Source organism: Bombina bombina, chromosome 5 (genome assembly GCF_027579735.1).
Source record: "Bombina bombina isolate aBomBom1 chromosome 5, aBomBom1.pri, whole genome shotgun sequence".
NCBI lineage: Eukaryota > Metazoa > Chordata > Amphibia > Anura > Bombinatoridae > Bombina > Bombina bombina.
Window position 1 is genome coordinate 275,257,156 of NC_069503.1, and position 13,200 is coordinate 275,270,355.

Genomic DNA, 13,200 nt, shown 5'->3' on the forward strand with positions numbered 1-13,200 from the left:
CCGCAATACCCTGTTTTCTGATTACAGATAGTAGGGCACCCAGAACCTTTGAAAAGATTCTTGGAGGTTTTTTTATCCTGAGGCAGAAAAACTCCTTTTCCCCCAGTGATAGTTGAAATAATAGAATCCAACTGAGAACCAAATAAATTATTACCTTGGAAAGAAAGAGATAGTAATCTAGATTTAGATGTCATATCAGCATTCCAAGATTTAAGCCACAAAGCTCTTCTAGCTAATACAGCTAAAGACATGGATCTAACATCAATTTTGATAATATCAAAAATGGCATCACAAATAAAATGATTAGCATGTTGCAGTAAGCGAATAATGCTAGATATGTCAGAATCCAATTCTTGTTGCGCTAAATTCTCCAACCAGAAAGTTGATGCAGCCGCAACATCAGCCAAAGAAATAGCAGGTCTGAGAAGATGACCTGAATATAAATAGGCCTTCCTTAGATAAGATTCAAGCTTTTTATCTAAATGATCCTTAAAGGAAGTACCATCTTCCATAGGAATAGTGGTACGTTTAGCAAGAGTAGAAATAGCCCCATCAACTTTGGGGATTTTTTCCCAAAACTCAATAGATTTTGCTGGTAAAGGATACAATTTTTAAACCTTGAAGAAGGAATAAAATAAGTACCTGGCCTATTCCATTCCTAGAAATCATATCAGAAATTGCCTCAGGAATACGAAAAACCCCTGGAGAAACCATAGGAGGTTTAAAAACAGCATTTAAACGTTTATTAGACTGAACGTCAAGAGGACTAGTTACCTCAATATCCAAAGTAATTAACACTTCTTTTAATAAAGAACGCATATACTCTATTTTAAATAAATAAGTAGATTTGTCAGTGTCAATATCTGAGGAAGGATCTTCTGTTTCAGATAGATCCTCATCAGAAGAGGATAAATTATTATGTTGTTGGTCATTTGAAATTTCATCAGCTAAATGAGAAGTTTTAAAAGACCTTTTACGTTTATTAGAAGGTGGAAATGCAAACAGAGCCTTCAGAATAGAATCAGAAACAAATTCTTTAAAATTTACAGGTATATCATGCACATTAGAAGTTGAAGGAACTGCAACTGGCAATGTACTATTACTGATGGAAACACTATCTGCATGTAAAAGTTTATCATGACAACTATTACAAATGACATTCGGTGAAATAATTTCTACAATTTTACAACAAATGCACTTAGCTTTGGTAGAACCAATGTCAGGCAGCAATGTTCCAGCAGAAACTTCAGAGACAGGATCGGATTGGGACATCTTGCACAATGTAAGAGAAAAAACAACATATAAAGCAAAACTATCTAATTTCCTTATATGACAGTTTCAGGAATGGGAAAACATGCAATAGCATAGGCCTCTGATAGAGAAAAAAAGCAAGAGGCAAACATACAAGGGGTATTGAAATAATGAAAAAGTTTGGCGCCAAGTATGACGCACAACGTAACGTAAACTTTTTTGGCGCCAAAAATAACCGGAAATGACACACTCGCGTCACTAAAGACGCCGCCGTGTGAAAGGTCTCGACGTCACGTATGACGCCGGAAATGACGAAGTTGCGTCATAAATGTATATTTTCGCGCCAAGAATGACGCAATAAAGTTTAGCATTTGACGCACCCGCGGGCCTAATACCCGCAATTGCAAGAAGTAGTCAATTGAAAAAAAGACTAAACCCCAGGTAAGAAAAAAAAATTCTTAAAAATGTTTACATTCCCCAAATATGATACTGACAGTCTACAGAAGGAAATACATGAACCTGACTCATGGCAAATATAAGTACAATACATATATTTAGAACTTTATATAAATGCATAAAGTGCCAAACCATAGCTGAGCGTGTCTTAAGTAATGAAAACATACTTGCCAAAAGACACCCATCCACATATAGCAGATAGCCAAACCAGTACTAAAACAGTTATTAGTAGAGGTAATGGTAAATTGAGAGTATATCGTCGATCTGAAAAGGGAGGTAGGAGATGAATCTCTACGACCTATAACAGAGAACCTATGAAATAGACCCCCGTTAGGGAAATCATCGTATTCAAATAAGTGATACTCCCTTCACAACCCTCCGACATTCGCTGTACTCTGAGATGAATCGGGCTTCAACAATGCTGAGAAGCGCATATCAACGTAGGAATCTTAGCACAAAAACTTACTTCACCACCTCAATAGGAGGCAAAGTTTGTAAAACTGAATTGTGGGTGTGGTGAGGGGTGTATTTATAGGCATTTTGAGGTTTGGGAAACTTTGCCCCTCCTGGTAGGATTGTATATCCCATATGTCATTAGCTCATGGACTCTTACCAATTACATTAAAGAAATATCTTTTCACAGGAGGTCTTACTCTGAATTCTATTCGGTACCCTTGAGAGACAATACTCTGAATCCACTGATTTTGGACAGAGTCTGCCCAAATGCTTTGGAAAAATCTCAATCTGCCCCCTACCAGATGAGCTGGAATGAGGGCCACACCTTCATGCAGACTTGGGGGCTGGCTTTGGTTTCTTAAACAGCTTGGATTTATTCCAACTTGAAGGTGGTTTCCAATTGGAACCAGATTCTTTGGGGGAAGGATTAGGTTTCTGTTCCTTATTTTGTCGAAAGGAACGAAAACAGTAAGAAGCTTTAGATTTACCCTTAGGTTTTTTTATCCTGAGGCAAAAAAACTCCCTTCCCCCAGCGACAGTTGAAATAAACGAATCTGAGAATCAAATAACTTATTACCTTGGAAAGAAAGAGAAAGTAATCTAGACTTAGATACCATGTCAGCATTCCAATATTTGAGCCACAAAGCTCTTCTAGCTAATATAGCTAAAGACATAGTTTTAACATCAATTTTGATAATATAAAAAATGGCATCACAGATAAAATGATTAGCATGTTGAAGCAAGCGAACAATGCTAGACAAATCAGGATCCATTTCCTGTTGCGCTAAACTTTCCAACCAAAAAGTTGATGCAGCTGCAACATCAGCCATAGAAATGGCAGGCCTGAGAAGATAGCCAGAATATAAATAAGCTTCCTTAGATAAGATTCAAGTTTCCTATCTAAACGTTCTTTAACAGAAGTACTATCTTCCATAGGAATAGTAGTACGTTTCGCAAGAGTAGAAATAGACCCATCAACTTTGGGGATCTTTTCCCAAAACTCCAAACTGCTGGCAAAGGATACGATTTTTTAAACCTTGAAGAAGGAATAAAAGTACCACCAGGCCTATTCCATTCCTTAGAAATCATATCAGAAATAGCACAGGAGGTTTATAACAGAATTTAAACATTTACTAGTTTTAATATCAAGAGGACTAGTTTCCTCAATATTCAATGTAGTCAACACCTCTTAACAAGGAACAAATATACTTCATTTTAAATAAATAAGTAGATTTGTCAGGGTCAATATCTGAGGAAGGATCTTCTGAATCAGATAGATTTTCATCAGAGGAGGATAATTCAGTATGTTGTCGGTCATTTGAAATTTCATCAACTTTATGAGAAGTTTTAAAAGACCTTTACGTTTATTAGAAGGCAGGATGGCAGACAAAGCCTTTAGAATCGCATCAGCAATAAAAAAAATTATATTCACAGGTATATCTTGTACATTAGCTGTTTAAGGAACAACAGGCAATGTACTATTACTGATGGACACACTCTCTGCATGTAAAAGCTTATCATGACAACTATTACATACCACAGCTGGAGATATAATCTCCACAAATTTACAACAAATGCACTTAGCTTTGGTAGAACTGTTATCATGCAGCAGGGTTCCAACAGTGGTTTCTGAGACAGGATCAGATTGAGACATCTTGCAAATGTAAGAGAAAAAAATCAACATATAAAGCAAAATTATCGATTTCCTTATATGGCAGTTTCAGGAATGGTAAAAAAATGCAAACAGCATAGCCCTCTGACATAGAAAAAGGCAAGAGGCATATAGGAATGGGGTTTTAAATAATGAAATTATTTGGCACCAAGCATGACGCCCAACGCAAACTGAAATTTTTTTGCCGCTAACAACATCATTGAAGACGCAACCTTGTGCAAGCAACTTGGCGTCAACTAAGACACCGGAAATTATGAATTTGCGTCATTGGACCAATTTGCGCCAAAAAAATTCTTGCGCCAAGAATGACGCAATAAACTTTAGCATTTTGCGCCCTTGCAAGCCTAATTTCGCACGCGAAATTTAATGAAAAAGCAGTTAATTGAAACAAAGACTATACCCCAGGTAAGAAAAATAAAATAATTTTCCTAAATATGAAACTGATAGTCTGCAAAAAGAAATATACATAAACCTGACTCATGGCAAATATATGTACAATACATATATTTAGAACTTTATATTAATGCATAAAGTGTCAAACCATAGCTGAGAGTGTCTTATGTAATGAAAAACATACTTAACGAAAGACACCCATCCACATATAGCAGATAGCCAAAACAGTACTGAAACAGTTATCAGTAGAGGTAATGGAATATGAGAGTCTATCATCGATCTGAATAAGGGAGGTAGGAGATGAATCTCTATGACCAATAACCGAGAACCTATGAAATAGATCTCCCGCAAGGAAAACCATTGCATTCAATAGGTGATACTCCCTTCACATCCCTCTGACATTCACTGTACTCTGAGAGGAATCGGGCTTCAAAATGCTGAGAAGCGCATATCAAAGAAGAATCTAAGCACAAACTTACTTCACCACCTCCATAGGAGGCAAAGTTTGTAAAAACTGAATTGTGGGTGTGGTGAGGGGTGTATTTATAGGTATTTTGAGGTTTGGGAAACTTTGCCCCTCCTGGTAGGATTGTATATCCCATACGTCACTAGCTCATGGACTCTTGCCAATTACATGAAAGAAAAGGATAACTATCCCAGCATCTAGAAGAGCTCTTCAAAAAAGAACCTCAAACCGCCTGAACAGGAACTCTCATGACCAGCTTCCAGGAGGAAAGCCGACTCACCATTGCTTAACCAAACCACCAAAAGATGCTTCCAGTCTGTTAGCATAAAGATAAGTGCAATTTGCTGTAGCAGGAGACAAACAGAGAATGCAGCAGCATAGGTATTTTACCAATTTTATTTTGGCACAGACAAAGTCCACAACGTTTCGGGTGTTACCCCTTAATCATGTGAATACATAATGGCACTAGAATCTGTCCTTATATACCTATACACAGGTGTAATCAAACAGTAATTAACAACTTGTTAGTAAATTTGCAACTTCTCAATACTGTTACACCCTCTAGTGGTTATTTTATGTCATTACAACATTAAATTTACACATTTTCATAATCCTTCAACAAATGGTATAAAGAGAACAAAGTGCACAAAAAATCACTTAAAAACAGATTAAAAATCATGGAAAGCAGATATTATCACGAATCACATCAGACTTAAAGGAGTACAATCCATTTAACAAAATCTAGCAGAGTTAATTAATAAAAAAGTGTCCAATCTAGGTCTCTATTCATCCCTTTTGGCAGCAAAGTCCCCAACTTAAAGATCCAAAAAGCCTCTCTTTTCTTTAATAGTTTTTCCCTATTACCTCCTCTCCTAGGTCTATGCACTTGTTCTATGATTTGAAACCTAAGTTGAGAAATGTTATGTTTAGCCTTAATAAAATGATGGGCAACTGGTGCCTCTAAATCCCCCCTCCTGATACTAGATTTGTGTTCATTCATTCTTTCACGGGCTTTACGTGTCGTCTCACCCACATAAAGGAGCCCACATGGGCATTTAATCAAATAGATTATATATTCACTATTGCAAGTGCAGAAGCAATTTATATCAAACTTTTTTCCGGTATGAGGGTGAAAAAACACAGCTCCTTTAATCATATTACTACAACTAAAGCAACCAAGACAGGGATAACAACCCTTATTGGCCCTAGTAATATATCTGGTGCCCCCTAATTTAGCAGTGCCAACATCACTGCTAATAAGTTTGTCTCTAAGGGAGGGTGCCCGTCTGAATGCAGGCATAAAAAATTCTTTAAAGGCCTTTATGTCAGGATTACACTCAAACAAAATATGCCAATGTTTCCTAAGGATACTAACAACTTTATTACTGTGTTTGTTGTATTCGGTGACAAAAGTAATTCTGTCCCCCTTATTTTTATCCTTATTGGCATTTCTGTGATGAAGGATATCTTCTCTCGTCCTAACCTCTACCTTATCTAAATTGGATTTAATAACTGTATCAGGATAGCCCCGTTCTTTAAATAACTGACCCATTTCCTTAAGTCTCTGGCTAGACAAATCAGGATCAGAAACGATTTTCTTAACACGAAGGAATTGGCTATAGGGAAGAGAATTCAACAGTGCCGGTGGATGTGCACTCTCATATCGCAACAAATTGTTGCGATCAATCTTTTTCTTATATATATCAGCCTTCAGAGAATTCTCTTCCCTATAGATAGAGGTATCAAGGAATTCTATACGCTCCTCACTCCAAGTTAGGGTAAATTGTATGTATCTAGAGCAGCTGTTAAGGTCATTAACAAAATTGAGCAGGGTTCCAATGTCGCCCCTCCATACCCCAAAGATGTCATCAATATAGCGCCACCAGGTGGCGCCATATTGTTGAAAGGCTAAATTTTCATAAACAAAATGTTCTTCATACATATTCATATATATGTTGGCGTAATTAGGGGCGACATTGGAACCCATGGCAGTACTCTGTTTCTGAATAAAGAATTGATCTTGAAACAAAAAATAATTGCATCTGAGTACTAAATCTAATAGTTCCATAAGAAATTCACATTGTTGGTCAGAGTAATTACCACTGGATTTCAAAACATTACAAATTGCCCCCACCATCACAGAGCAGGAGACACCATCACAGAGCAAATAACTGTGGATGGTTCTAACTTCAACCTTCCAAGGGCTTACAGCCCTCTGAGGAGCGCCCCCTCCTAGCACCAGACGCCAGTAGAAAGAGGAGGACATCCAAAGTCCTTCCACCAAATAGAGGACCAACACTAATAAAACTGTCAATACCACATAGGATAACCGAACCCCAACATTCCCTCTAGGATAATGGTCCCAGCCCAAAGGCTAGTCAAAGACTGAAGACAAAAGTCCCAGACTTCTGGAAAAGAGAAGGATCAACGAGGAACAAAATCCCTGGTTAGAGCACTACTACAAACATTATGTCACCGTGAGTCAGGATAGACATCGTGCTCGGGTACAAGACCCCCTATAAGCGGTCTTGGTCAAAAGAAGAACACTTCCCAAGGGAAAAAGGCCCTCAGACCTTCAGCATCCATATATTAGATCCAACTATAGAAGAAGCCCAAAAAGCAGCTTGCGAGCACACATTCAAGGTGCAAATAGCTGCAAATGGTTTCAAACTGCAAACCTTCCGCTTGCTAGGCAGCTAAGCGAATCTGGCTACGACAGCTGGCTCCCAAAGGGTGCAATCCCTCAGCCTGCCGCTGCAGGAACGAAGGAACCAGACACTACATCGCAGCTCCCCTTCCAGAATCCTGAACGCAAGCACCAAGGACCCACAGGACGCCACAGATACTAAGTTAACTCCGAACCTGGAGAACCCAACCCCCACTCTAGAGAAGGGAGTGAAACATCCCCAAACGTCATGCCCATTTCGTCTTAAAAGAACACGCAGGTGAGCCAGCCTATAACGGAAGGCAAAATCATCCCACGCCGGATCAACTGAAGACCCTGGCCCCGAGATTAGGACCCCTGAAGCCTCAGAGGCCAACGCTTCCCCAGAAGGCCAGGCTGAATCGGGCAATACCACGCTCGACGGGCCTTGGTTAATGGAACACAGGCAGTATCCTAGAAATACTTCACTTGGAGAAATAAATGAGACAGAGCCATAGAAATGGCCATGCGGAACCGTGCCGTAACCTCTGGAGGAAACAAGCCACCCTTTGAAGTAGGAGTAAAGGCCATAGGGACACCTGCGTGCGTAGCTGGGAAAGGGGCTGGGATACATGCCTCACGGGTCATGGACACCTCGGAGGCTGATGGCTGACTCTAAGCTCAGTGCTTCGGGTGAAGAGAGGACTGTAGAACGGCAATCGGAACATAACTGATGGGCATTGATTACCCGGGCCATTTCATATTCATCGCAAGACGCCTTCTCCATATCGGTGGCATCCGTGTCTCGCCACCTCCGGTGAACCAGACAACCCACGAGCTAGACTCTCTTGGTCGCACACAGTCAGCATACGGAAGTGGAAAACAATGTAAACGAACCCGTCACCAAAAGGAAGCGCAATCTTAAGAGATTGCGTAATGAAAACAAGGCCGCTATGTTCCGTAAAGGCTGAGCCTAGGAAAACCTACACCTTGCAGATAAAACCTACACCCTACAACCATATAACAAACTTGATTAAAGTCCTCCCCTGTTCAATAACCCCCCTCAGGAGATATTAACCCATGATTCCTTATTAAGATAAAAGGAGTCCCACTGGGACCCTACCTTGTTTCGTCAACAATACATTCTCATATTGAAACGATCTTACCAGAATCTATACCGTGGAACAGGAACACGGCCCTTCAAGTGTGACAGATAGTAGCATCGCTTCTGACATGGACTTGAGTGAAGAAAGGTAGGCAGCGAAACTCGTCAACGCTGATTACCACGGAGCTGTTAATATGAGTCGGGATGGTTTTGCAGAAGAGCTCCCCCTGCATCTCCGGACTCTAACATTCATCCATGCTCTCATTGAAAGGCTGATAGGATTACTTAAAACTCCAGTCCCATTGCGAAGAGTACTAACCTCCATAAGAGACTCTCTCAAACTTCTGACACTTCTCTGCCAACCTCCTGTGACGAAAGGCAAAGAATGACTGGGGGGGATGAGGGAAGTGGGGGAGGTATTTGAGCCTTTGGTTGGTGTGTCTTTGCCTCCTCCTGGTGGCCAGGTTCTGTATTTCCCAAAAGTAATAAATGCAGCTGTGGACTCTTCCCTTTTAAGAAAAAACGGTATATAATATGTGTGGGTACGGTAAATGAGTAAGCACTAAACACAAACACTGCAGAAATGTAAAAATAGCCCTGGTCCCTAACAGTGACCAGACCATTTTTCAATTTTCATACTAAGGGGTTAAAGTCACGTTACCGAATTGTTAGTCATGCGAGTTATTGGGTTTTCAAGAAACCCTTTTTCAAAACTCTTAGTGGTGGCAACATTGTTAATCTAGAGTGTTGTAGGCAGGATTGGGGGTTCATTTGGTCCTTTGTAGAGGTGTAAGGGAACTAGCGGCTGAGTGCTATTAACCCCTTCATGGTCACACTCTACCCATAGTCACAGCAGGGTAGATAGGCTTAGTTGTCACAGGGACAGTTTGTGATTTGCCTTAAAAACAAAAAGCAACTTGCTTTGGTTCATTAGTTTCAGTATGCACTACGAAATGGGGAGCTCCAAAAATATCACCATGAGGATATTGAAGGACCTTTTTCCTAATTTAAAACTACAAAGAACCACTGTCAAGGATCGAGACAACTGTAATGCAAAATAATGGATCATTCCAGGGAACAACAATTGTGCCAATATACAACAGTTTTAAAGCACTTTAATCAAAATGCTGCTAAAGTCATTAAAAGACTAAAATCTCACCAAATCAACTTTGAATAGTGGCTTTGAATTCTCTTAAAATAATGTCCATTCCATTCTCACTTTTTGTTTATACCTTTCGGTCTAGGGACTTTAAAGTGAAGTTCAATTTTAACTCACTGCTCAGCACCCATGTAAACATTAACCTCCAAATATAAAAGTCGCTAACTTTTTTTTAAAAAAAAGTATATGAATTTAGCGTAATTTATATATATATTATAGCAATGTTTCTTACTGTTACTCCTCCCCCAGTCTACTTCCTTATTTTCCTCTAATGATGTAGCGATCGTAAGAAGAAGCTGACTTCGTCACTTCAATGCTCGTGCACAAGACCGGCTTCAATATGCGCATGCGTATTGTATCTTCATTCGCGCATGCGTACAAATTTTCAGTCCGTTCCTTAGTTCATTCCGGAGCATATCATGCACGACTAGGAGGACAATAGCTTTTACACGCATGCGTGAGACTGAATGATGACGCGGGTAAAAAGGGGCAGGACGCCCCGGGGGAAGTGAAGGAATTGGATGGAAAATTTAGAAAACATGTCAATCAAAAGACGAACAATGTCGGGCGGACAATTGCGGCAATAGGGACGGTAAATGTAAATTAAAAAATTAAACGACAGGCATAATTTTAACAGTTTTGATGAATGAACATTATACTTTTTTCAATTGATAATTATAATACTGTAATCGAGAGCCGCGGACTTGAACTTCACTTTAACAAAAAGTTCTAATTTTAGTTCTTAGCTTAAACTGAGAGAATGAGCTCACTGTTTTCAGAACATTACAAAAAGGCTGAGTTATGACATGTTGCTGCTTTTATGGTCTTTGGCATAGAAAAGAGTTGAAAGATTATATGGGAGTGCTGCTGCATTGTGAATATACATTTTAATATGTCATCTTATAGCTAGCAAAGAAATAAAAAAATCATTTAATGTCCCTTTAACAGAATATGAAAGGTAAAATTAAACTTTCATGATTCAAATAGAGCATACATTTTAAGAGACATTTCAGAGAATTTATGTTGTTATCAAAGTTACTTTTGTACTCATGGTATCCTTTGTTGAAAAACATAGGTAGAAAAGCTGAGGACCAGTAATGCACTACTGGGAACTAGCTGCTGATTGGTGGTTAGACACTTATTCCTCATGTCATTGGTTCACCAGGTGTGCTAATCTAGCTCCCAGTAGTGCATTGCTGTTTTGAAGCAGATTTGACAGAGCAATAAAAAAAAATTATTTAAACTCACAGTATTTTGTTTTAAACATTTATGTCCCTTTAAGGTAACGCATCCTACATCAGAGTTTAACCCTTTCCCGCTGTGACTTATTGTACATGAAAGAAAATGAATGAAATAAGAACAAAAAAAAAACAGTAAAGAAGTGAGAAGATGAAGACTGATATTTAACAAGAAGAAAAAGGAAAAGAGATAAAAGAAGCCAAACAAAGGCGTAACCAAAATGAAAATGTTATGTAAACAAAAGATCTACAAACTAAATAACATTATAGGCAAAGACAACACGAATAATGTAAGTGCATTGCAAAGGTTTTCACTATGAATAATGTTAAAGATAATTATATAAATTAATTACAAAAAATATGCATCTTAAAACAGTCCCTTTAGGTAGAAACGTAAAGCAGCGAGTCCTAGTAAAGTGACTGAGAACATTTAAAGGGAGAGGCAACACTCGAGATAACAGCATCCGATATTTAAAAATAAAAAATAGAAGATCCGCCTGCACCATGCATGCCCCTTTTGTCTTACCTACTTCCTCCTCCTAGTAATCGGGCGATAACTTCTATAATATGATGTAAATATGGCAGCCTAACGCCCCCCAGCATTACGTAGCTACCGTCTTCTTCAAATGATCAGCCAATCAGAATCCAATCCTCGGTCTGAAATTGCAAGCGCGTTCAATTTCTGACCGAGGATTGGATTCTGATTGGCTGACCATTTTAATGAAGAAGGTAGCTACGTAAAGGTGGGGGGAGTTAGGCTGCCATATTTACATCATATTATAGAAGTTATTGTTGATGATTACTAGGAGAAGGAAGTAGGTAAGACAAAATGGGTATGGTGCAGGCGGATCTAAGTTTTTTATTTTTAAATATCGGATACGGTTGTTGTTGACTGTCCCTTTAAAGAACAATTTCAAGCATGCCCTTGATATACTGTATAAAATGCTACATATACCAACCTTGAAATCCCGAAACTATCTGCACAATATCATCATACACCATTAGCGTAGCTGAACGTTCAGGAAGCAAACCCAAGCTTAGTGAGGAGAACACTGCAAGACAGACGTTGTGGTGAGAAGATAAGAACTCACAGATGTTTCAGGGGCCCGATACTTAATTATGTTTGTATAATATTTCTGAAGTGCATTAATAATTTAGAAAGTAATTAAAAAAAAAAAAAACTTATACAATTGTCTACTTGTATAAATATACAGTATAGTATTGTTAATTTGTAGACCGAATACATACAAATGGTTAAACCAAACCAAACAAAGCAAAACAAAACAGAAGTATCTTGATACACTAATTTTTATTCACATTTATAAGTATTTGGTTACTGGCAAAATTAAATTGACTAATTTTCTGGTATATTCAGTGCATTTTATAGTATTCTATACTACTAAATAAGAAAATGTAAAGCAGATGTAAAAATAGAAAGACGTTGAGGGGAAACTGTATGATATCTATAGGCAAACATTAACATTTAACCATTGTAATACATCTGGGAATTAAATGTACATTTGTACATTAGATCACAGTCTCTCAAGAAGAAAAACAGCATTGTGCTATTCTAAATTTAATGTGCTGAGTAATGAAGACTAAAAGCCTTCACAAATAATTCATAATTGTTGCCTTTTCATAGGATTTAATGCATCAGCTTTATAAAAAGCTACATAAAATAGACGTAAGAAGAAAACCTTAACCTATGATTGACTTGTTTCAAGCCAGTTATGTGTATTACTGAAGCAAGAGTGCAGTCCCACAGACTCATGCTGCTAACATTTACCCAGCGGGCAGCCGAATGACACAGATAATCCCTGACCCTTAAAGAGAAAATATTCCGTTTTTAGTTCTAGAATAAAAATTATAAGGACTTGACCTTTCTTCCCTTCAAAACACATCATATAATAAATTCAGAAATGCATCTTTAGCTTGGAAAATATGTTAAGCCAAAATAAACTCTGTTCCAGCTGTGAACAGTAATTAAGCAATAAACTCTTAATTGGTTATTTTTTACTTTACATCCAAAAAAATAAAAAATAAACTCACCACCTTCCTTATACCATCCTAAATCTTTAATATTGTGACAGTTATATTTTTCCCGATTAAAATAAATTATATATATATTAAAAGCAGTAAACACCGGCAGTCTAGAAAAATATTAGGACCAGAGATGAGATACATTTTTTTCTGAAGAGAAATGTATTTTAGTTTTAAAATCCGTAGAGGAATATTTTCTCTTTTTCTATATCTATATTGTTGTGTTATGGTGAAACCTCTTCTAAGTGTCTAGGAATCCAATTACAAACTCACTTAAAATCAGCCCTAAGAGCATTAGGTTCTGAATTGTGCTGTATAAT

General features: G+C 38.1%; 1 protein-coding gene across 3 annotated transcripts in view; it reads right to left on the minus strand.

The window, feature by feature from the left end:
- Positions 1-13,200, minus strand: part of FAM171A1 (family with sequence similarity 171 member A1) — a 265,449-nt gene that overhangs the window by 129,018 nt on the left and 123,231 nt on the right. For all 3 annotated transcript variants that reach the window (XM_053714011.1, XM_053714010.1, XM_053714012.1), the window contains exon 3: positions 11,800-11,892. In XM_053714011.1, the coding sequence (XP_053569986.1) occupies positions 11,800-11,892 (93 nt within the window). The remainder of the gene's footprint in view (positions 1-11,799; positions 11,893-13,200) is intronic.